Source organism: Toxorhynchites rutilus, chromosome 2 (assembly GCF_029784135.1).
Source record: "Toxorhynchites rutilus septentrionalis strain SRP chromosome 2, ASM2978413v1, whole genome shotgun sequence".
Taxonomy (NCBI): Eukaryota; Metazoa; Arthropoda; class Insecta; order Diptera; family Culicidae; genus Toxorhynchites; species Toxorhynchites rutilus.
Window position 1 is genome coordinate 252,127,963 of NC_073745.1, and position 26,058 is coordinate 252,154,020.

Below are 26,058 nucleotides of genomic sequence, written 5' to 3' on the forward strand. Positions count from 1 at the left end.
TTCTAGTGCCTAACTCATCGTACATCGTACACTGATATAATTGTACAAAAAATTCTCTTCTGAAACACACACGGCCCCGTTGAAACGGTCCGTTTCAACATTACTGTTTTGGTAGTTGCTCATCTGTTGGTTGTTGATCTTCAGTATTAGCAGCATCCGTGGCATCTATTGGTAGTACACTGATTTCCGTCACAGCTCGTTTGTAGTGTCCATGGCTCGTCCGCACTAGAACCACTCTAACTAGTCTGTCTTGGTCGGCGTACGTTTCCACGATTCTGCCAAGATTCCACAAGAATGGAGGAAGATTACTCTGCTTCAGCAAGGCTAAGGCTCCCACCTGAATGTTCGTGGTTGCCCTTTTCCACTTTGAGCGTTGATGGAGCTGGCTGACGTAGTCTCTGGACCACCGATTCCAGAAATCCTGTACAGAGCGTCGCATTGTCTGTAAACGAGAAAGTTGATTCGTGTTTATATTAGTGACATCAGGTTCGGGAATCGAAAACATTGGTTCTCCAATTAAAAAATGACCGGGCGTCAAAACAGCAAGGTCATCTGGGTGGTCCATTAGGGATGTGAGAGGCCGGGAGTTCAGGATGCCTTCAATGTGGATAGTTGCCGTGGAAAATTCGTCCAAAGTGTAAGAATGTCCACCAAAGATACGACGAAAGTGAAATTTAAATGATTTCACTCCGGCCTCCCAGCTGTCGCGTTATCACAATGCAGCTCAATTAACCGCCCGCGTCGAGCTACGAACCGTTTGATCGCATTGATACACGCGGCCGTCGTGAGGTCGGGAACGATCTCGAAATGTACCACTTTAACCGCCAGGCATACGAAAACCACCACGTACATTTTTATGCTCGCCCCCCTTCCATACAGCGGACGAACATTGAATGGCCCGCAGTAGTCAAGCCCTGCTTTCGAAAATACTCGTGATGGAATTACTCTGGCTGCTGGTAGTGGAGCCATTTGCTGGTGGCACTCGGTGGGTCGACAACGAAAACATGTGATGCACTTTCGAACTACTTTCCGGAAGTCTCTACCTCGCAGAGGCCAGAATCTCTGGCGCATTGTCGCCAATAACAAAGATGGACCGGAATGCGCCGTCCTCAAGTATAGAGAATGTGCGATCAAAAAACTCAAACGGTGATTTGCTGGCAGAATCAGTGGATACCTAGAATCATATGGACCAGCAATATTACTCAATCGGCCGTTGATGCGTAAAATATCATAATTATCGAGAAATAAGTTCAAATTTCGTAGAGGTGATTTGGTATCAAATTCAATTGGGTGAGATTTGTCGAGTTTGTTGCGTTTAAGTTGATGAGTTTCTTTTGAAAAGGAGATCGCCTGAGCCAATCGTACCATTGACTTCAAAGCTGTGTCTACTTCTGCTGGAGTAATTATGCCGGAACATCGTTCTGCTTTTGCACGTTGGCAGTTATTACTGAATCTTATACAAACAGCGACAATCTTTAACAGCTTTCCCAGCTCCGAATATCGCTCGAAGATGGAATCATCAATTTCCACTGCTGCTAACACGACAACTGGACGTTTCTCCTGCTCGATGTCGCTGGAAGAAGAGATACCTGGTGGGATTGTTGGCCATGTAGGTTGTGTGAGGAATGGTGGCCCATGCCACCACAAAGAATTATTAATAATTTGACTTGGTTGAGTACCTCTGGATATGCGATCCGCTGGATTTAGCTCAGAAGAGACATAATTCCACGTAGAACCTCTGGTAAGGCGCTGAATCTCTGCTATACGATTCGATACAAACACCTTCCATTCGTGTGGTGGTGAACGAATCCAGTGGAGAACAACTGTGCTGTCTGTCCAAAAAACTACTGAGTTCGAAAAGTCTGTATTCGTTATCAGATTGTACACCAATTGGCTACCCAAAACTGCAGCACACAACTCCAGCCTGGGTATGGATAAACCGCACAACTCCAACCTGGGTATGGATAAAAGAGGAGCAACTCTCGACTTCGCTATCAGGAGCCGGTTTTCTTCGGCATCCGATCCGACGACATACACACAGTATCCATAACCTCTCGATGATGAATCACAAAAGCAGTGCAATTTATACTCTCGACGGTTCTCAGGAAACACGCACCTTGGTACGGTGATCTGTTTTAGTTGTTCCAATTCATCACAGAAAGCTTGCCACCACCGATTTTCATGCGCTGGTAATTGTTCATCCCAATCCAGCCGTTTCGCCCACAATCCTTGCACGAACATTCTGGCACTGATTACGACTGGCCCCAAAAGGCCAAGAGGGTCGAACAACCTCGACATTTCGGACACTACAGTACGCTTGGTGATAACATCGAGCTTCTGAAGAGAAGGCACCTGGAATCCAAATCGATCGGTTCTCGGATTCCACAATAATCCAAGGGCTTTCGTGATCGCACTGCGGCCAATTTCCAATTGGGGAGAAGTCCCCCAAAATTCTTGGGGTATGTGCTGCAACACACTCGGATCGGTGGCACACCATTTTCGAAGAGTGAATCCTCCTTGAGCAAGAAGATCCTGTAATTGACGACAGGTCTCAGCAACTTCTTCGATATTATCTCCTCCTGCCAGGACATCGTCGACGTAAAATCGTTTCTTGACTACGAGTGCAGCAAGTGGATATCGATCTCCTTCGTCCTCAGCGAGCTTGTTCAATACACGTGCTGCTTGGTATGGTGAACATGCGAGTCCATATGTTACGGTCTTCAATTGGTACAGCTTCAGTGGCAGCGTAGAGCTCGACCTCCAAACGACCTTCAAAAATTTTCGATCGTCTGGGTGCGTCCATACTTGCCTGAACATTTTCTCGGCATCAGCTGAGAACACGTACCGTGGGATCCGAAAGTTGACGACCGTTGCAAGTAAGGTTGGCTGAACAGTGGGTCCAGTAAACAGGATTTCGTTCAGTGAGAGTTGACCGTGAGATTTACTGCTAGCATCAAAAACGACCCTCGTTTTCGTCGTTGTGCTATCAGGCCGACGGATAGCATGATGAGGGAGACAGAACTGCGGACCCGCGACACGAGAACATTCCTCCATATGCCCCAGCTGTATGTACTCCTCCATAAATTTCGTATATTCTTCCCGGAGCGTATTGTCCACAGCAAAACGTTTTTCCATCATCGAGAATCTGTTTACAGCTGATCTATAGGAATCGCCAAGAAGTGGAATTAGAGATTCCCTCAGCGGTAGCCGCACCGTATACCGTCCAGTTTCATCTCGCGTCACAGTGCGCTGGAAGTGATCTTCGACGTACTGCTCTTCTTGGGTTAGCGTCTTTCCCTCGTCGAAATCCTCAACCTCCCACATACGTTCGAGTTGGGAGTTGAGATCTTGATCGGTGGTCACGTGGCACACAACCGTCTCGTCCTTCTGGATTGCAGCCTTTCCAGAGACAACGTACCCAAATACGGTTTTCTGTAGAATAGGACATTGATGTAAGCGTTATTTGTTGCGACTCAAGAAGAGTGTAAAATAGTTCCGCCCCTATAATCAGGTCGATCCCATGACAAATATTGAATCTCGGATCAGCTAACGGCAAGTTACGAGGGACATTCCACCGAGAAATATCGAAACTACGACTGGGGAGGTTAACGGTAAGTTTTGGCAATACCAAGCAAGGCAGCTGCTCTTCGAATCCCCCAAAAAGTGATGCAAGCATAACATTAACTTTGAAATGGACGCTCACAGTTGCTTGTCCGATTCCACTGGCAGGCAGATTGATACGGGATCGCTTTAGATTCAACTTCTGACAAAGTGTTTCAGAAATGAAATTGGACTGTGAACCACTGTCCAGAAGAGCCCGCGCATAGTGATAGCAGTTATTCACATCGCTCACATGAATGACGGCTGTTGATAAAAATACTGTGATTTCACGTCCATTGCATGATTGTGTAAAGGAGGTGGCTGGTTCCTGAGGGCAATAGGGAAGATGTTCATTCTCGAGATTATCGAACGAACCTACCGACGACGAAGAAGGGGGGTCAACAGTAACGACAGACGACGGATTGGTTACAGATATCGACGCGATTGCCTGGGGTACCGAACGTGACAACACCTCCGGTGGTGCTTACGCGACCGAGTACGAAATTCCTGCTCGAGAGTTTGTCGACAATGCAGGGAAGATAACGGTGCACGCTTGGGACGTGCTGGGTGATTGTTCAACATTCGCCGCATCAACTACTGACGACACTGACATCAACGGTGGAAGATGGAGCAGGCTATGATGTCTTTTTCCACATGTTCTGCACATACTGCTCCTACAATCCTTTGCGATGTGTCCACTCCGTAAGAAATTGATACATAGTCGGTGTCGTTTAGCGAAATCAAGCCGATTGTTAGGTGATAACATCAGAAACGTCTCACACTGGATCAAAGGATGTACTTGCTTGCAACTCAAACACTTATTTACATTTTCAGAGGCCACGTGGGAGGAGGAAGGTTTTCCTCTATAAGATTTTACAGACACACTACTGGATGGATTACATGTAGATTTACATTTCTGTAGTGTGCGAGATCTTTTATGCATAAAATCGAGGAGATCTTCATATCTCGGTTTTTCTTCCTCCTTACACTGAGTCTCCCAAGCCATCAGTGATTTCTCATCAAACAGACTACTTAGACGTTCCACTAGGAAGGAGTTCCAATGAGCATTTCCTTCCTCGAGCTTATTGAGAATTCCGACATGACGATTGAACTCATCAGCTAACTCAGCCAATGCCGATGAAGACTCCTTCTTTATGGAATTAATTTTCAAGATGGCAGACATGTGCTGTTTGATAAGAAAATTTAAGAAATTCCTGCTCGAGAGTTTGTCGACAATGCAGGGAAGATAACGGTGCACGCTTGGGACGTGCTGGGTGATTATTCAACATCCGCCGCATCAACTACTGACGACGCTGACATCAACGGTGGAAGATGGAGCAGGCTATGATGTCTTTTTCCACATGTTCTGCACATACTGCTCCTACAATCCTTTGCGATGTGTCCGCTCCGTAAGCAATTGATACCTGTGTTTTCCTAACACGGACTTTAAAATTAATGTACCTGTGGGAATCCACTTTGCAAATACATGCAAGTCGGGGGTATTTTTTGGTATTGAGCACTTTTGTACACACTTGTCGTTGTGCAGACCGGAATATGTTTCCCTAAAACGTACCTTTAAACTGATAATGCTTGGGAAAATCGTCATTTCAGATACTAGAGGTGAATAAACTTTCGCGGTTCGAGAACTACGTAAACATGAGATGTGCAATATTTTTAGAGGGAATCGAAAAATATAATGATTGTTTGACAATTATTCCGTTCACATATTTTGGTAGTCCTAGGCATCAATTTGATGAAAGTCCTTTTACGTTTGAAAAGGACTTTCATCAAATTTATTTGTAACAAAGAACATAATCTATTACAAAATTTCGATGCGTTCTAAACTAATATTCGAAGTGGTACACAAGTGAATTGCATAATATAATTGGGTAGTTCTACGTCGAAAATATGCGGTCGTGTGCTAGATACAACCCCTTACAATTTTTAAATTCTTATTTTTCTTCTTTCTGTATTAAGCGTCGTGCACGAATTACGTGACACCCGAATTTTGGATCCTCTCTCCCCTGCGTAATGCTATTTCCTATCTCCAATACACAACCACGACCCTCTTCACCCCTTTCTCGCGTTACGTAATTTGTGCCTTATAGCGACTTTCAGAACTTTTTGCTGGTTCATCACTTTACCTCCATTTCGGAAGAATGTCGGGAGTGAGAATTTAACTCGTGACCTTCAGCGTGAGAGGTACGAATGTTACCACTACGCCAGATCGCCTCATATAGTGCGGAATATATTTGATCAGTACACGTTGATCAAAGTTATGTATCAAAAAGAGTCAAATACTTAGCTTCGGCCAAAGAGTGTATGATCACCCTTACAGATATTTTGACCTAGAAACAACTCAAAATTTTCAATACTGCCAATGCAAATAGTTAGATTACTCCTATTTTTTTAAGAAATACTTTCATAATACAGTCTCAGTGAAGAAGTTCAATGTTAGAAGAAAAGTATTGATCACCTGATGCAGGTTTTTTTTTATCCCGATAATACCAAAACAATTCTTTCTGACTGCATTATCATGATGTAAATAATTTCACTATGAATTCTCTTCAATCTTTCAGGTAGTTTGATCATCCCCTCTTTCCCAAACTTGATCAGTTTCTCCTCGAAAAAATCGTCAGTGTGTGTTTTCCAAAAAGTTGGAATTCTTGACCTTAAGAGAACTTTGAAGAAACCTGAACAACCCAGCAATCATTAAATCGCATAACTTTTGCAAACGCTAGTTCGCATATAAACAATATTCGTAACAAATTACAATCGTATAAAATATCAATCAAAGCATGCATCATGTGTATCCGAAATCGTATAAAATGCAAAAACTCGATTTTCTATATCATTGTTGGATTATGTTGTATATCGGTAGAACAATCATCCTAGTATCGTGGTATGCAGTATTATATACGAACATTCTATTCATATTACAGTGGAACCCCGATTATCCGCGAAAGCAAGCTCCATAGTAAATCTACAGGCCTTCCCCGAATTTGTCGGTGAATGATAGACTCATACACTTTTGTTTTGGTCATGGCTTTCACGTTATCTGATCACTGGTGTGCTCGACCTGGTAGATTGATAGTTTTAATCTAAGTGGTGCGGACTCAATCCACTTCATTCTCAAGCAAATTCTTGCATGTTTTCAAGCGATTTCTTGCAATAAATTCTCAGACCACCAGAGATGCCAGATTTACAAATATGTTTGTAAATTTACAGACATATCTGTAAAACATTCATCACATCAAAAATATTTGGTGAGTCAAAATATGACATTTTTCCATAGTTTTAATACAGAAAAGTTATTATATTTAGTATATATCAATACACATGACGTTAGACCAGCGATACTCAACCTGCGGCCCGGCAGTCCTTCTTGTTGGCCCAACTGGTGTGTATGATGTTTGGAACTCATACACATAAGTACTTTTGCCTTGACATCATTGCAGACGAAAAAGAGGATACGGTTATTCACAATTAATGAACAATTGCATTCTCTGCAGGTAAGGAAAAATCTTGAACGAAAATTGTCTCTGATAATTATTTTCTGTTCTAGACAAGATTGTTTTGCTGAAATGCAAGGAGATTTATTGAAAAATAGTTAAGTTAGGGTCAGGACTATGCAACCTATGTATTTAAACAACATCGAATAAAAATTTTCATTCTATTTTCAACAACTTACATTTGCTTTCGGGTCTGCTTATGACGAAATATGGGTTACTGTTCGATATTGTTACGACAGACATGGTTCATGGCCGTGTGGTGGTCTAAAACTTGTATAGCCTTGCATGGCGGATGGAAAATATACACTGCATTTTTTTAAAAATAAAAACGACAAGACCGCAAGCCTTGGTGGATGTCCAATATATCAACGGAGAAATACTGTGTTTTATAAAAATTAACAACGCGTATGTTTGTGTATGTATGTGTAGATCGTTGAAACATTTAAACACACTTACAGCACATAAGTTATTAAATGGTCCGAAAAATCATTGAAATGAATGAAATGAAAATTAATAACATTTGAATCACTGAATCGATTTAGATGATCGACATATAAAATTGACCTAGCCTTTTATGAAAAAATATTTAACTTGCGAAAAACATAATTATATTTTAGTAATTATAGATTGTAGTCGTTTTTTATTTTTTTTATGACTTTGGACTAGAGGGCGCTATATATTTTTATATTTTTTCTTGAAAGCTGAGGATTTTTTACACAACATATCTCGATATCAGGGTTGCTATTTTTTCGTTTTTTAGATATGATTTTAAAAAAAAATCATTTTTCCCCATTTGTCCAAAAATAACTTTCTGCAAAAAATCATAACATTTGAACTACTGAACCGATTTAGATGATCGATATATTAAATTGAAGCCAATAAGCAAAACTCACACTTGCGGGAAGATTGGATTCTAGTAGCATAGGTCTAGTTTAGTCACAAATGAATATTGATCGAAGACTTAAAACATGTTAAATTTACAACATTCTAACTTAAAAACGATAATTATAGCATCTCTGATATCGAGATATGTTAAGTAAATACTCCTCAGCTTTCCATAAAAAATATAAAAAAATATAGCGCTCCTATCTTTAACCGAGAAAACTATGAAAAACTAACTCAATCCATAATTACAAAAACAAAAATATTTATAAAATAATAAAATAATATTTTTTTTAAAAATATATCTCGTAAGCTTCAATTTGATATGTCGATGATATGAATCGGTCCAATAGTTCGAAAGTTATGACTTTTTGTAGTGGGAAAAATGGGGAAAAATTGTTTTTCGAACCATCGATTAGTTTTGCAAAATCATATTTCAAAAACGAAAAAAATAGCATCTCTGATATCGAGATATTTTATGCAAAAGTTCTCAGCTTTCAATCCATATTAAAAATAGGATCCATATTATATGCAAGTTAAATATTTCTCAATTAAAGCTCATTGGCTTAAATTTGATATGTCGATCGTCTAAATCGGTTGAGTGGTTCGAAAGTTATAAATTTTTGAAAAAAGTCATTTTGGGAAAAAGTGGAAAAAATGATTTTTGGGATCACCCTAAAATGGAAATGGGCACCCTAATGACAAATTAAAAAAATACGAGTTTAATGTTTTGCGATAAAGAACAAAATTACCACTTTTGACGAAGAGCTGAGAACCACTATATTAGTTTGGCATGGAATGGCTGTATATATATATACAGAATACAATCTTACATGCATCGTGATGTACAAAGTATTAATGAATAAGTGAAAATTAACGTTAAAAAACATTTCTATAGATCTGCACACTTTTACAGACTTTTCCACATTTTTAACAGACATTCACATGTTTTTACAGACTTTTTTTAAAAATCATCTGGCAGCTCTTCCTTCCACTTTTTATCGAATATTTCCAAATCGCAGGAGTAAACATTTACGTGACTCTGACTTTGTTTGTTTTTATTACGTTCGGAAAAACGTTATGACAAAGAGAGGGGACATTAAAAATGCGTTGCTCAGTGAAAGGCTTAGATAGTCTTTTAGAGATGCAATGGTTAATTAAACAATTGACGGAAAAATGTAGTTCGTTCATTTTATAATTTTACTTATTTTTGCCCTTGACAACAATACCTCTTTTATAGTGTTGATTATCATAAGAAAAATAACACTCCTGATCGTTGGATCTCTTTTGACATTTCAATTGGATCTTTTTTGACAGCCGTTTTGATTCAGTCCGCACTACCTAGCTTTTGACGAAGAGCTGAGAACCACTATATTAGTTTGGCATGGAATGGCTGTATATATATATACAGAATACAATCTTACATGCATCGTGATGTACAAAGTATTAATGAATAAGTGAAAATTAACGTTAAAAGACATTTCTATAGATCTGCACACTTTTACAGACTTTTCCACATTTTTAACAGACATTTACATGTTTTTACAGACTTTTTTTAAAAATCATCTGGCAGCTCTTCCTTCCACTTTTTATCGAATATTTCCGAATCGCAGGAGTAAACATTTACGTGACTCTGACTTTGTTTGTTTTTATTACGTTCGGAAAAACGTTATGACAAAGAGAGGGGACATTAAAAATGCGTTGCTCAGTGAAAGGCTGAGATGGTCTTTTAGAGATGCAATGGTTAATTAAACAATTGACGGAAAAATGTAGTTCGTTCATTTTATAATTTTACTTATTTTTGCCCTTGACAACAATACCTCTTTTATAGTGTTGATTATCATAAGAAAAATAACACTCCTGATCGTTGGATCTCTTTTGACATTTCAATTGGATCTTTTTTGACAGCCGTTTTGATTCAGTCCGCACTACCTAGGTTTTAATCAATTACAGCGTTATCCGCGGTGAGCTAGCCCGACTATTCCGCGGATAATCGGAGTTCTACTGTATATAGTATTGTCTGGTCAAATCGCATACCAGTGCAAAAAGCATAGTATATCGTTATATACTGGTTTATATGCGTATAAAATATGGTATATATGTACATCGCCTCCATTTTTGCGTGTATATGTCAATTATGTGCACCATATATCATCCAAATGTATCTTGGATATATGGCACACATTCCAGCCAAACTCTAACAAAAAAGTGGGAGATTGTCTAAAAGGCATGAGGTTTGATGTTGTCCTGATACAACACATCTACCGTTTTGTTGAATCCTGAATGTTTGTTCTTGATCCCAACATTGAATTCAGATGGTTCATGCTTGTCTACGGTAACATGTTTAATGAATAAATAAAGTGTCCATTCCCACGTTCTGTGTGTGGGAATGGGGGAAAAGGGGTTAACCAATAATCATATCGGAACACGTACTCAAGCAGACAAGTCGAAGGGCCGTATTTTTGAAAGTGATTATGAATGAAAATTAGCTTCTCCGTATAAAATAAGTGTTCAATATGGATGGAAAATTTTGTTTTCTTCAAGTGTTAAAATAATCTCTTACAAAAAGTGTATCTGAAGATAATTTTATTTCATAATGATAAGTTTTAGCGGAGAACTAATTTCGTATAAAGATGTCGACACTATACCGTTGTCATCGCGGATACCCTTCATTTGGTTTTCACAGTGAAGTGTATACGAGAATAATGCCCTAAGTGTGGATTTAAAGGGAAATAGGAAATGTCCTTCTTCATGGAGGATGGATATCAAAAATCGTGATTTTTCTGTCTACGTGGTTTGTGCGGACCCTTTCTCACTAATTTTGAAACGAATTCGGGACATCGAAGCTGAGTTTGACAGCAAGTTTATATTAAGCAAAGATAAACAAAACGCAAAGGAAAAAGTGGTGGATTTCAACAAGTAATTTCACAAAAGTAATAAATTTAATTTTGATCATTGTAAGCGTTAAATGAAAGAATAATGTTCTGCAGAGCTAATTAGGTTGAAATATACAAATTAGCAACATTAGAAACATCTTTTTATTGCTGTTTTTCAGGAGCCATGGTTGGGAGAAAACGCAACCTGCAATGTATTTGTGAGTCTGGCAGATATTTTTAATTTCGCTGCCGGAGTAAGTCATTTGGTCGTCGAGGGTAATTTTACATATTTGGTGGAAGGAAATGCAACGCGTTGATATGAAGATTTCAGGCACGGTTGGTTATTGATGGCTTACCCAGCAATCATTAAATCGCATAACAAGCGTATATATAACATCATATGCCCTAAAATTTCATTGGCATATAATGCGCCTAACTGGCATATGCATGCTAAAGTGGAGGCCATATACATACATGGCAAATGCTTACCGAATTTGTTTGGATGAATATGCAAATTTGACCGGCTATAATAGCGATTATGTTGAAATTGAATTGCGATTAATTACAGACATAGAAAAAAAAACAAATGGCGCAAAATATTTTCGTGAAATGTTTCCATTCTGAGCCGTTGAAGCTATTCGAGGTACCAGGTTTCATCCGTTTTCGGTGAAAGGCTACAATATTCTTGGCCAATATCTTAATTTATATTCAGTAACGACTATTCACATCGAGCATCTGTTAGGCTCATCGTTATGATCATATCTTTCAGCATAACTAACAAAACCAATTTCCTTATTGTTAGGGCAATTCGCCTAACTTTTGAGGTCCATTTTTCAAAAGTTCTGGTGAAAAGATTCAAGGGTTCTTTTAGTAATGATTATATACGGATCCGGACTATGAACCCTGATCATGCAAACAACATTTGAAAACAATTTTTATTCAATGTTTGGAAGTTTACAACTGCCTTTGAGCATGCTAATCTCAATAAAGGTACTCTTATTCGATTCTGTATTGTATGTCAACGAAATAAATAAATGGTTCCTGTAGTGAAAACTGCTTTACTGAGCTCCACTCTATCACTACCTATTCGTTATTCTATAAACTATGAAAGAATTCGAGAAAAAAATAGCATTCAAAATACAGTTGAACACGGTTTGTTTACTTTTTCCTCATACATCCATAAAATCCGCTAGACGGCGACACCGTACCTTCTATGTCGCGAATTGCTCTATCATCGGCTCGTTTAGTACAGAAATCTCACCAAAAATCCAATTGGAAAAAGGAATAAACAATTTCCAACTGTTCCCTCAAAACTCACGTCAAAGCGAGCCATCGAGTGGATCCCCGTTGTCATACACGCGCACTGCCTATGCGAGCTCGCATTCTCGCGATTTCATTCGTTGCGTAGCAGACTCTTCATCCGCGAAAAATCCGCCGCGTCAAAGCTTGAACTCTCATTCCGTATTCCGAATCGTAATCTACACCTTTCTTTCTTCTGTTTAGTGTCCTTTTTCGTCGGGTTCCGGTGCACGTAATCGGACTACGGTAACCGTCGATTAAAGGTTCAGATTTGTGCGATCAGGGAAAAAATACTGCAACATCTGTAAATCCACAGCCACAAAATGGTCAACAACGACAAGCAGCTCGTGAAAGAGGACGAAAACACCATCGCCGATAATACGGTTGTGCAAAAATACAAAACAGCTGGCGCAATTGTCAACAGTGAGTAGTACAATAGTTTCTCCATCTATATCCTGGGACGGCGGATTGTGTCTCCCGGCTTTCGTACGGTGGTACAAAAGAGGATTTATATCACTATTATTGCTGCCTTCTTTATCTGAATGCATACATGCGGGATGAGTGAGACAGAGTGATGTTCCAAAAAAATGAGCCACGTTTTTGGAGGTCTCGAAAATTAGTTTTGTGTACAATTGCATTTTATAATCTCATTTCGTGGAAATTCAATGCGAGGCTTAGATCCTCAGACTTCTTTAATTTTTAATTTTGAAGTGTTTCTCGTACGAAATTTTGGGACAGCCCGCAATTCTTAATAGTTTCAAAATTATAACCTAGAAACGCGGCCTCCAGCTTGAAAGTGAAAGTACGTGACCGCTCGAGACGACACGACGGCAGATCTCGATTTGAATTTCTTGTGCAACGATTGATTGACTAAACAGTAGTTTTTTGATGTATACAAACTTAATATGTTTTTCTTTCAGAAATACTTCAAAGCATCATCCAGTCATGCAAGGTTGGAGCTTCTGCGAAGGCCATTTGCCAAAAGGGCGATACCATGATGCTATCGGAAACAGCGAAGGTATTTATTTTGGTGAACTTTATTAGATCAACAGCTTTTTGAGGCATTTTGCCCTAGACCTTTGATGGTCTAGTGGTTAAAACGATCGCTGCTTTTAAACGTGAGAGGCGATTGGGTGGAGGTTCGAATCTCACTCAGAGTTGCGCTTTGTTCAATTTGAGCATAAAACATACAAACCACCCAAACACCCCACAACCCCTTATGTGTTTCTCACATCCCAATAGGAAATGTTTACCCAATGATTATAATCCAAACGGAAGAGCTAGATTGTATTTGATTCACCGTGATTTATCCACAATGATATATGAGGGTAAAAAGATTCTTTTTTACTGAAGGAAACATTTTGATGTAAATTTTTCATGAGTAATAATTCATGTTTTTGTTTATTCATACCGCAGAAATACAAGAATGAACCAACAATGAGCAAAGGAATTGCCTTCCCAACCTGTATCTCGGTTAATAACTGCATCTGCCATTTCTCGCCCTCGAAAAACGATCCGGACTATACGCTTAAAGCTGGAGACGTAGTTAAAATGTATGTATTGCTGCGTTAGATCCCGAATTCATAAAAGCAGCTATAATTTATACAATTTTCCAGTGATCTCGGGGCGCACATCGACGGTTTCATAGCGGTGGCGGCGCACACCATCGTGGTTGGCGCCAAGCCGGACAATAAGTGCAAGGGACGTGCGGCGGACGTTGTGTTGGCTGCCTATCACGCTAGCCAGGCCGCTCTCCGGCTGATGAAGGATGGCACCAGTAACTATGCGGTTACGGAAGCTGTGCAGAAAATTGCCGCCGAGTTCAAGTGCAAACCGATCGAGGGTATGCTCAGCCATCAGCTGAAGCAGTTTAAAATTGACGGCGAAAAGACTATCATCCAGAACCCAACGATCGCTCAGAAGAAGGAGCATGAGAAGTGCCAGTTCGAGAAGTACGAGGTGTACGCGATGGATGTACTGATCAGCACGGGGGAGGGTCTCGGAAAGGAAATCGATACGAAGGTTTCCATTTACAAGAAAACGGAGGAAAATTATCTGCTGAAACTGAAGGCTTCACGTGCGTTTTACGCTGAGGTAAGATAATAATCAAGTCAAGGGTAATGGACGGGAAACGAGATAGCTATGTGGATACAGCTGCTCTGCTGTCAGCTCGCGGCTGTATCCAAACGAGGGTTCGAATCCCAACATAGAACTTTTCTATAAATAGATGATATTGCTGCCCAATGACGAAAAACAAGCGCTCGAGGATCGGTGTCGGTATAGTAGGTTCAAAAGAAACACAAACGAACCCTTTGCACTCTCTAATTATACAGAAGAATGTTTGTTTCGTTAATAGAACATTCCAGAGGAATGCATCATTCTGATAGTGTTTCTCTGTGCATTTCTAGAGTCTGCTGGGTTCTGTGGTTCCGATGTTTCCGAAAGCTGAGTTACCCCCCAATGAGTGGTAGATTATGAGAGCTGAGGGTGCACATATTATTTTGTTGTTGAAGGAGGTATTCCACTAATTAACACGAAACCATGTTTAACTTCATATTTTTGATTTAGATGAAAATTTGCCAACTTGCTCCGCAATAGATACGAGGTCATTTTACGGTATTAGTTTTTTTCAAAAGCTAACTAATTTTTGAAAAGTTCGTTTTTTTTATGCAAAAATCATTTCAGAAAATAAACTATAACACCAAAACGATTTGATTGACCCACATCTTAGTCTTAGGTAAAGTTATAAATCATAATTTTACGGTTCTGGAAAAATTAGACACTGAAATTTTTGACACAACAACGCCCATATTGTCTCCAACAACTGGTTTTTTGATCCAGGGCAAAGGAAAAATTAATTTTTATGGCGTTTTAAAATTTGTAGGTTTTTCTAACTCAAAAACTATAATACAGGGCGGACTTGATTTTGTTTGTTCTTTTATACATAAGTTAAATTCTAAATGGATTTCGGACTTGAAAACTAAAACTACTGAGCAATGTTGCTCCAATCAAGGTTACGACAGAATTGATTTTAATATAATTGACTATTCTATGTATAAAGTTAGCTTACAATCTATCCTATCTGCCTATCTGTATGTTTTCCTTTTCCTTCTTCTCTGTAGCCGTTTTATGACCTCGACCTTATCTGTGGCTGCATTTAACGTTCGTCAGTTGCCTTTGCCTAGACTGACCAATTAGTTCAGAAATAAAAACAGGACACTTAAGAAGAAAAACGTCAAAATGCATTTTTTTTTGTAGAATTTCATGAATGGGTGAATATAAACCATAGATTTACATACTTTGTTCTCTACAAGGAATTTTCGTTCATATTCAGATGGTGGAGAGACTTTGCGAAGCAAATCATGATTTTTAGAAATTTTATCATAGAAACTAGCTGACCCGGCAAACTTTGTCCCGCCCAATTTTGTGTTTCAGAAATGCAGAAATTTGTGTTTCATTTGTATGGCAGCCCCCCCTTAGAGAGGGGTGTGGACTGTCTAACTACCATAGAAACATTTATTGTACCCTAAAACCTTCATATGCCTAATTTGGTTTCATTTGCTTGATTAATTCTCGAGTAATGCAGAAATTTGTGTTTCATTTCTATGGCAGCCCCCCCTCAGAGAGGGGAGAGGGGTCTCAAACTGTCACGAAAACCGAAAATTAAAAGCCATGGGATTTCCAACTTGAGTGTTGAGTAGTGGATTTTATCTTACTTAATAGACCGTCAGTTCTCCGTATCGATTAACTTCACGCGTTCTTCAACTTTCAAAATCACATCTGGAGTACCACAAGGAAGCGTGCTTGGACCGCTGTTGTTTGTTCTTTTCGTCAATGACTTGTGTCCCCGTTTGTCATCTTTTAAACAAATGTTTGCTGACGACCTGAAGATTTTCCGCGTTATTATGACTGCACTCGACTGCCTCGCTCTACAAAAAGACATCGACGAACTGCTACTGTGGTGCAATGAAAACGGTATGAGCGACAATATTAACAAATGCAAGGTGATTTCATTTTCCCGAAGAAACACCTTCATCGAACATCAATACGCTCTCGGATCTTCTCCACTAGAGCGCGTTACCTCGATTTGTGATCTTGGTGTCACGTTTGACTCCAAGATTAGATTTAATGAAAACGTCGCACTCATCACAGCCAAAACCTCTACTATTATTGGTTTCATTCGACGCTTCACCTGGCAATTTACCGACATCTACGCACAGAAAGCATTATTCTACAGCCTGATTCGTAGTGGCTTAGAATACGCGGCCCCTGTTTGGGCACCTTATCACGTATCCATGGTCGTCAGAATTGAAAGAATACAGAAGCGCTTTATTCGATTCGCTTTACGAAACCTACCATGGAGTGACTCGTCAAATCTACCTGATTACCCTGCCCGCTGCATGTTAATCAAAATGGAAACATTAAGTGCCAGGCGCAGAGCAATTCAGCAACTAATGGCCTTCGACATTCTACGTGGCAACATTGACTGTCCTCAACTCTTGCAGGACATTCCTCTATACGTGCCCCCACGACAACTAAGGAACTCACAAATTGTCGCTGTTAGACTATTAAAAACACTAATGAGATCATCAGAAATAACAGAAAATTCAGTAGCAAATGCATCGTCTTTTTCAACAAAGCAAAAAATGTTTGGGAGGCCAGCAACTGACCTCTGGTAGGTTAAATAGTAGCTTAACCCATTAACGACCAAGCTGTAAAAATGATCTTTTTAACGAACCCCTTTGGTGTAATTTTAATTATTGGCGTTACAGAAACCCAAATCTTCAAGAATTATTTTTTTCCGACCTTCCGTTTTCCGGAAAATGACAAAAAAAAACAAAAATCGTCAAACAAAAACATTGGCTAAAACCTGCATTTATGATCCTGTAGGAGGTTCAATCCAATGGTTTTTTTGCTACATCATAATGTGTGTTCTTTTATCAAAGTAATACTGTAAGAAAGTTTTCATATTTTTGCATTTTAGAAGGTTTTGTTTTTATCAGGTTATGTGAGGTTATGTACTTTTCGCACACAGTTGCTTTAATCCGAATTTATTGTCCAATAAAGTTATACAAAATTGAATGAAATTGATGGTAAGTGATAGCTAATAAATTGAGCTATCATTTAATGCCAAAACCTCACCATATGGTAACTTTCCAAAACCATGAAAAATTATCAAAGTTGCTGTTCGATTTTTCGAACGCTTGGCCTGAAATGGGGTTTCAAATTAATCGAACAGAACATTGCTTCTTTGGAAGAACATAGGAGCGCAATCCGTCAAACATACTCCACTCGATAAAAGATCCAAGATTTCATGACTTCTTCAATCATGTGTTACCATGCTCAAGCAATTTACATAATTTTTATTGTTCAACTCTTCAATTGTGGATGAAAATGCTTGTAAACTTTCACAGCGATGCCTTCAATATCAAATGTCAACCTTCTATTTTATTTCGATGACAGTTGTGTAAAATTTCTGCGAATACAATGGGAAAATTTAAATCCAAATTCATATTCGAGAAAAATACACGATGTTACAAATTTTTTCCCCGGTTTCTTTTAATGATTTTTTATTTTTGTGTTTTGCTCAAAACTAAATGTTGCAACCACCGGCTCTGCTCATCATCTTTCTGAAGGTTTCTGAAGGAATTTGAAAAAAAAGGGAAATCTCGCTGAGATGACTTCGGAAAAAGCACTGTTTTAGGCGCAATTCTTGACCGATTTCGTAGATCGCAATGCATTGGTAAAATATGGAACTGGTACCGTCATCCGGGGGCAAATTGGTCATCGGGGTGAAATTGATCAAACGTGCTAATGAAAACAAACTGAAAGTTTTGAAAGTGTTATTATTTATTTATATTTGAAACTTTTTTATATGACACGATCAATAATCATCTGTAGGTTCTTTTCGTCCGTGTTTTTTTATCGAATAACTTATTAAATTGCATAATAGTTTATCTTTTTCTGAACAGCATTTTCGATTCCATCCATTCGATCCTCGTGGTCAGCTGTTTGGTGCCCGTGGCTCGCCAATTATTCTTGTATACCAGGGGACTGAGGAAGCCGAAAAAAAACCTCGTTCGGATGGCACTGGGGCAAGTCGGTCGGGTTCCGTTCCTTGGGTACGTACGGTATCTGTTTTTCCTTCAGGTACATCAACGGCTTCTTGGCGTAATGGGAAAACGCCTTGTCTGGCCTGAAGACGATAATTCATCGTCATCCACCGGCACTGAAATATCATGGTCGCTATCTGCTCGTCCGTGTACTTTGGGGACCTAGTCTTATTCCGACAGACGATACCCTCCTGCTTGAGGGTTCTGTAGATGTAGGAATGGGAGCGGCGAAATTTTCCGGCGTCATTTAAACTCGTACCGTCCTCGCTGTCGAACGCTCTTTCAGAGATTTCTTCTTTTTCGTCATGATCATCGCCGGACGGGTCAGTACCGGTCTTCCGCTCGACGTCACCGGCACATTTCCGTCCCGAAAGAGGTCAACCATAATTTTTTTCCTTGACTTTCACGTGTTTCGAAGAACCGTACAACGCGCTCGCGGAGGGTTTGTTATTTCGACGCCATCTTTGATCAAACTGATAGCACCCGAGCGAAAAGAAACGAGCAACCCGTTTCTAGGGAGCCCAGAGAGCAATTCTCTCGGTGAGAAAAAAAAGTTACGCTCTTTAATTTTTCTACAGAAAGATATTGAAATCATTCTCATTTTTATTGAACACTAGCTGACCCGGCGAACTTCGTCCCGCCCAAATTTTTTTTGTTATCAATATCTTCAAACAATCACATTTTCTTACCAAGCGCATGTTCATGGGTCCAATCGCAGAACTGTTCATTGATTGATCTTCTAATCGACCATTTGAAATTACCTTTTACTATAAAATTCCCAGTACTTCTACCCAAAACTCGTCATTATAATATCAGATTATTTTCCAAACAATCCTCGTTCATGATGTTCTAAACCACTTGCAAATAACATGTTTCTCCGTTACATGGAATGAATCCCCCGAACAGAACGGGAAACGAACATGTCATGTGTGACGCTAACCACTCGGCCACGGGAGCACAAATCCTAAAACCTGCAAATGCCAAATTTCGTTTCATTTTCTTGATTAATTCTTGAGTAATGCAGAAATTTGTGTTTCATTTGTAAGGCAGCTCCCCCTTAGAGAGGGGGTGAAGTATCTAACTACCGTAAAAAAAATTATTGCATCCTAAAACCTCCACATGCCAAATCTGGTTTCGTTTGCTTGAATAATTCTTGGGTAATGCAGAAATTTGTGTTTCATTTGTATGGCAGCCTCCCCACCCCCCTTAGAGAGGGGGAGAGGTCTCGAACTATCATAAGAACCTTCCCCGACCCCGAGAACCCCTACATACCAATTTTCATGTGGATCGGTTCAGTAGTTTCCAAATACATAAGAATCAGACATCCAGACAGAAATTCATTTTTATATATAGAGATCCGTTAGAACTTTTTTGCTTGACTAGACAACTAATGTTTCGGATCAGTTTTCTCGGAAACGGCTGAACCGAATTGAATGCAACAAGTTTCATTTGGCGGGGACATGTTTAGGGGCCATAGATTCCGGAACCAAAACAACACAAAACCCGTCATTTGGAGTATCTAACTTCATGATTTTTCAAAAATAGCTTATTCGTGAATAATTCAAACCTATATGACCTTATTGACGTGAACCGGATATGTTCCGGATCAGGTTTCCGAGAGAAGTGACTTCTTTATGACCAGAACCAAATCCCATCATTCGGCATACCGAGCTTCATTGTTTGTCAAAACTTGCTCATTGGTGACCATTTCAAGGGTTTTGGTAACATTAGGGAAACTTGTACGGTATCCGAATGACTTGCAGCTCAAACTTTAGATCCCCAAACCCAAGAATTATGATTTATATAAGCATAGGTAAAGAAATCAAATCAGATTTTTCAAAAATTCAAAATGATGTATCGCTTTCCATATTAGGGTAAGAAGGGCTCGGAGGCGATCTGGCGTAGTGGTAACATCCATACCTCTCACGCTAAAGGTCACGAGTTCAATTCTCACTCCCGACATTCTTCCAAAAATGGAAGTTGAGTGACGAACCAACCAAATGTGTTGAAAGTCTCTATAATACAGATAAAAAAAAATAAGAAGGGTTCAAACTCAAGGACATTCAGATTTGTGTCGCAGTCCATGAAAAACCATAGGTAGAGCTACTGGCAGATGAAAAAAATATTTTTTGCAGCACTCTGTTATTGAAAACAATGACAAAGAAATGGATATTATTTTCTTTACAATCAAAATACGGTACAAGTTGATAAAAAGACGGGACAATCAAAAAGGGTCGGTAATGTCCCCTTAAAAACGGTACGTTTGGTCAGCCTAGCTCTGCCACATGGTGTTAGTTTTGTTTAAATGTTTAGTTAATGTCTAAACATGAACCCGTGGTATCTGCTTTACCTACTGTTTTTGTTAACGATGCTGGAGTTTCATCTGTGGTGTTGATAACTCATATATTTTCGTTTTTTGGATATAAAAGAAGAATTTAATTTCTGACTCATCCTCTCAAAATCATAAAATACCATTCACATACTTTCAGGTTAGTGGTGTTATTTTCAATTTTATCAAAAATATATATATATATAATGAACATGAATGTTTCTATCAACCAAATTAAAGCTCGTTAACCACTACGATTTGTTCTCTAACACCCAACTTTCACCTTTTTTTAATTTTGTTGAAATATCATTTTAAACAGTTCCTGGTGGATCTTCAACTAAAATCTACCAAAATCAAGATTTTTACTTCACTGTTCTCAAAATAGTCTGTTAACTTTCATTTGAACGTTGAAATATTTAATTTTTGCTTGAAATAAGTCATATTTGAAACACAAAAAAAAATTCGAACTGTATATAATCGAGTCTAAAATTGTATATGATTGAATCATACAGGGTCATACATACTTCTACAAAAGTGAATCGATTTTTATTTTTAAAGACGAAAAGGAAGCTTATTTTAGGACATTTTCGATGTGGCCATCCCTTTTTTCGATAACGCGTTTCAAACTGTGAACAAAATTCTTCATGCACAACTCTAACACTACGACTTTGATGCTGTTCCGAGTTATTTCTTCTTTGAGTTCCTCCAAATTTTGTGGCTTATTAACATAGCAACAGTCCTTCACGTACCCCCAGAAGGAGTAATCGACGACGAGAAATGTTGAAATTCTTACCATAAGAGGATAAAGTTTCATTTAGGCTTCGGTTGCTCGAGTAATACGATTTCATTAAAAATACACATCTTGACACTAAAAACCATACGATCAGACTGAACCAGTAGCCGATTATTATCGTCTCGAAGTGGGGAATGCAGTGTTACCATCGACGGAGCAAAAAAAAATTATAAGGTTCTATTTTATTTTTTTGTCATTTATCGAGTCAGTATATAGTCAAGTCTGTATATAATGGAGTTCGACCTACATCTACAAAATTATTGTCAAAGGATGGAATGTAGGAAATGTTTAAATTACACTGAGAAGAAAATATTTTAAAAATTCAAATTCATTTTTCTCAAAATCATTTTTTTTAGATTCTCATCATCATCATCCTTTTTCATCCCCTTAGCTCATTTTATGCCAAGTGTTCGACAAATCGAACAGCAACTTTTATAATCTTTCATGGCTTTGGAAAACAACCATGTGGCGAGGTTTTGGCATCAAATGATAGCTTAGTCTATTAGCTACCTCTTACTATCAATTTCATTCAATTTTGTATACCTATCTAACACGAAATAAATCTATCCAGAATTTCTCAGGAGGAGAGAGACGATCATATTTAATGAAAAATCCTTCTACGCATATGGTCGAACTTCATCAATGGCAGTGTTATTGAACATTTTTTCTGTTTCGGGCTCGGTTCGACTCAAACTAGTTCTCCATTAAACAATACGCACCGTGAGACGAGTTTGAAAGACGAGAAAATTTAGAATATATTTGTGAAACATCTACATTAGTGGATTTAAGTAATATTTTGGAAGTAAAAACTTAAAATATAGTAGTTTGAAGGTGTCATATTTATTTCATCGCAAAAATTCATATTAAACTTGACTGTTTCTATCAACCAAATTGAAGCCCACTAACCGCTTTACAATTTGTTCATTGACACCCAACTTCTATCTTTCTTAATTTCGCTGCAATATCGTTATAAACAATTGTTGACGAGAATTCAATCAAAATCTTCAAAAATTACGATTTTTAATTCACTGTACTTATAATAGCCAATTAAATTTCACCTCAACGTTGAAATATTACATTTTTTCTTCAAATAAATCATATTTGAAATATAAAGAAAGTATTTTTTTCAAACTTTATGCAATTAAGTCCGACCTGTAATTGACTGGTCAATTCATGTATATTGTAAGGGATATTCATATATATTTTTTGAGAATTTAAAAAAAACGTTTTTGAGAAAAATAAATTTTAATTTTTAACCATTGCGGACCGCTCACGAGTTTTCTCGTTTTTCGCGTCCGTCTGTTACAAATGGATCACGAAACAACCCATGTTTTCTACACTTCAAGGTTAAATCCTTGCTTTGCAAGAATCTAACAAGGCCTACCGATGGCAGTTTGGTAGTTTGGCCGGATACCGGATAGCTTCAAAGCTCGATATCCGGCCGTCGGATATTCGGCTTTTTATTTGCAAATACGAAACTGGATGACACTGCATTTGTGCATGAAGCGAATAAAGGATTACATATTAGAAGAAATAAACACATTTTTACATAAAAAATAATGAACTATGAATATATTTTTCCGTGGATTTCGCGTTTTCGCGTTTCCGTGGATTTCGCGTTTTCGCGTTTCCGTGGATATCCTTTAATAGAGATTCTAGTTTTCTGCAAGTAATCTTCAACAGGGCTTTTTGACGTAGAACTACGTCTTTCATTAAGGGTGTCAAATCAGAAAACAGGTCACGTTTTTATGAAATAAAGTTAACGTTAATAACTATTTTTGCCGCGAACGGATTTTGGCGATTTACATACTAAACGAATCGGAAATTCCGTAAGATTTGTTTAATATGCCATACATTAGAATCCCCTTGTTAGTAAATAGTTAAAATTCATGAAAACTTTAAGTGTTTCTATTTTCCCATACATTTGTTCTGTCCATTTGTGTGCTTTCCCGAACAGAATATCAAAACGAGCAACTTATCGACGACCAACGGAGGGGAAATCGTAGGATTTAAAGTCTCCGTGAACAAAGGAAAAGAAGAAGAATGAAGGGGAATACTTGCCTAGAGTATAAACAGTGGATCTCGCTGAGGCAAACTTTCATTCGGCATCGGACTGTTGAGTAATCCAGTTCACTTTGCTTTCGCTGCGCTTCGATCTAAGATTGGACCCCACCAGTGGTAATTAGAGATGGGCAAAACAGTTCATTTTGATGAACGGTTCACTCATTAACCGTTCATCTAAGTGAATCAGTTCTTTTGAACCGTTCTTTCGCTCTTTCGTTAAGCGGTATTAAGAACAACATAGAATGTTAGCCGGAATCCAACATCAATAGACAGCTTCGAAATTCTTATGAACGACCTACTTTTCGACTCTTGCAAGAATTACATTGCCATGGATCAGCACGGGTTTTATCCGAAAAGGTCAACTACCACGAACCTAGTTCAGTTCGCCTCTTTTTGTATAAAAAACATTGATGCTGGTGCCCAAGTCGACACCGTCTACACAGACTTGAAATCTGCCTTCGATAGAGTTGATCATGGAATACTGTTGGAACGATTAGGGAGAATCGGTATCTCCGCGGATATTATCAGCTGGTTCAAATCATACCTCTTAAATCGTAGGCTCACTGTTAGCATTGGGTCGGTAACTTCGGAACATTTCTCGAATTTATCTGGCGTGCCACAAGGGAGCAATCTGGGCCCCTTGCTATTTTCAATATTTATTAATGAGCTATCTGTCATACTACCACCCGGCTATCGACTGCTTTACGCTGACGACGTCAAAATCTACATGGTCATGAGGAGTATTGAGGACTGTTACGCTTTACAACGGCTGCTGAATCGTTTCACTGAATGGTGTACACGGAACATGCTTACGCTAAGCATTCATAAATGCAACGTTATCACGTTCCACCGCAAGCTCAATCCGACAGAGTACGATTACGCAATTGACGGACAGTCTCTCGATCGTGTATATCAAGTTCATGATCTCGGGATCATCCTAGACTCAGCATTCACCTTCCGATCACACTACAACGACATTATTTCTAGAGCTAACCGCCAGCTGGGATTCATGTTTAAAATATCCCAAGAGTTTAACGACCCACTTTGCCTGCGGTCTCTATACTGCACTCTGGTGCGATCGATTCTGGAATTTAACTCTGTAGTTTGGTGCCCATACCAGTCAACATGGACCGCAAGAGTCGAAGCAATACAGAGGAAATTCGTTAGATATGCCCTCCGACGTCTTCCGTGGCGAGATGCATTGAACCTTCCCCGATACGAAGATCGATGCAGATTGCTGGGACTGCAGACATTGGAACAGAGAAGGAGTATTGACCAAGCTGTGTTTGTTGCAAAAATTTTCAACGGAGAAGCTGACGCACCGGAATTATTAGGACAGCTTAACATCTACGCTCCTGAACGACTGCTTCGCCAACGAAACTTTCTGCTTCTTGAGCCCCGAAATACTTTGTATGGCCTCCATGACCCTGTGCGATTCATGTCGGCAAGTTTCAATGAAGTTTTCGCTCACTTTGATTTTGGCTCTACTGCGTCCGCATTCAAACACAGACTCACAGAACTGAATAGGATGAACCACTGACAACGACATTAACTATGGACAAGGGCCCAGTTCCCAATTAGTTTTTTGTTATTTTTTTTATGATTTGACCACAGTTAACGCCTATTATTATTTACTTTTTTATATTTGTTGTGTTCAAAATGTGCTACTTTTTTTTTATACTTATATATGTTTTGCATGTGAATGAAAAGATATGGGGTTTTGGCCTCCTCTATTTGGTTTTTCCCCATCTTAATTCATTAAGACTACAAAAAGTCAGATGAATAAATAATAAATAATAAATAATAAATTGATATCGTTGGATTGGATTATATTTTTGAAATTTAGTGGGGGAAGATAAGCTGCTTCTTCTTTAAAAGTCAGTTCTCAATCAGTTCTTTCTCGTGCAGTTCACTCGCAAACAGTTCGTTCTGAACCAGTTCGTTCACAAACAGTTCACTCGCAAACCGTTCTTTCGGATTTAGTTCGTTCACAAACCGTTCGCTCGTAATCAGTTCGTGGGGAGAACTACCGTTCTTTGAAAAAGAACGACCGTTCGTTCACTCTTTTCGGCGAACTAGTTCTTTCGTACCGTTCGTGAACGGTTTGCCCATCTCTAGTGGTAATCCAACTTGGAAATCGTCGTTTGATTTTTCTGTTCATTTTTCGCGTTATTCGTATCGTGTGTTCTTCTTTCCGCGTCATAAATTGGACGCTTCGCGTAGTGTGCGATGAGCAAGAAGAAGAGGAAGGCAGGCTCGAGCCCTGCAAAAAACGAACGCATTGCCAGGGGCAATAAAATTTCGAGGTAAGCGTCATCTAATGATGCACGCGGTGTTGGTGCAGTGAAAAGCGCTCACACTGAACCGAGCCTTCGCGAATGTGACACCGCACCGAACAACAGCGAAGTAGGCGATTTCGGCGCGTCGGTCGAAAATGTAAACGCCCAGGCAGCAACCAAAATCAAGCTCCCCCCGCTGGTGGTGAAGGCGGTCGCTCTTGACAAACTCATCAGCGAATTCGCATCGATTGGGGTTACAGCAGAGTACAAGCTGTGTGGCATAATTCTGTCTTTTTCCAAGCAGTTAACAT

At 39.1% G+C, this 26,058-nt stretch overlaps 2 protein-coding genes across 2 annotated transcripts in view; one reads left to right on the forward strand and one right to left on the reverse strand.

The window, feature by feature from the left end:
• On the reverse strand, window positions 1–12,227 carry LOC129768398 (uncharacterized). Its single transcript, XM_055770032.1, has 2 exons — window positions 12,132–12,227; window positions 1–442 (listed from the first exon to the last, which is right to left on the reverse strand). The coding sequence occupies exons 1-2, from the start codon at window positions 12,222–12,224 to the stop codon at window positions 101–103; spliced, it is 435 nt and encodes a 144-aa protein (XP_055626007.1). The 5' UTR covers window positions 12,225–12,227; the 3' UTR covers window positions 1–100.
• LOC129768397 (proliferation-associated protein 2G4) overlaps window positions 12,198–26,058 on the forward strand; it is a 20,380-nt gene continuing 6,519 nt past the window's right edge. Inside the window, exons 1-4 of the mRNA XM_055770031.1 lie at window positions 12,198–12,592; window positions 13,090–13,187; window positions 13,586–13,722; window positions 13,786–14,263. Coding sequence (XP_055626006.1) covers window positions 12,493–12,592; window positions 13,090–13,187; window positions 13,586–13,722; window positions 13,786–14,263 — 813 coding nt within the window. The 5' untranslated portion in view covers window positions 12,198–12,492. The remainder of the gene's footprint in view (window positions 12,593–13,089; window positions 13,188–13,585; window positions 13,723–13,785; window positions 14,264–26,058) is intronic.

Excerpts from the sequence above, each read along its gene's own strand:
- LOC129768398 (XM_055770032.1), bottom strand. The coding sequence starts at position 12,224 with ATGACAACGGGGATCCACTCGATGGCTCGCTTTGACGTGAGTTTTGAG. Across the intron at positions 443-12,131 it reads TTTTTCCAATTGGATTTTTG|ACAATGCGACGCTCTGTACA; the intron begins GTGAGATTTCTG and ends TCTCGTTTACAG.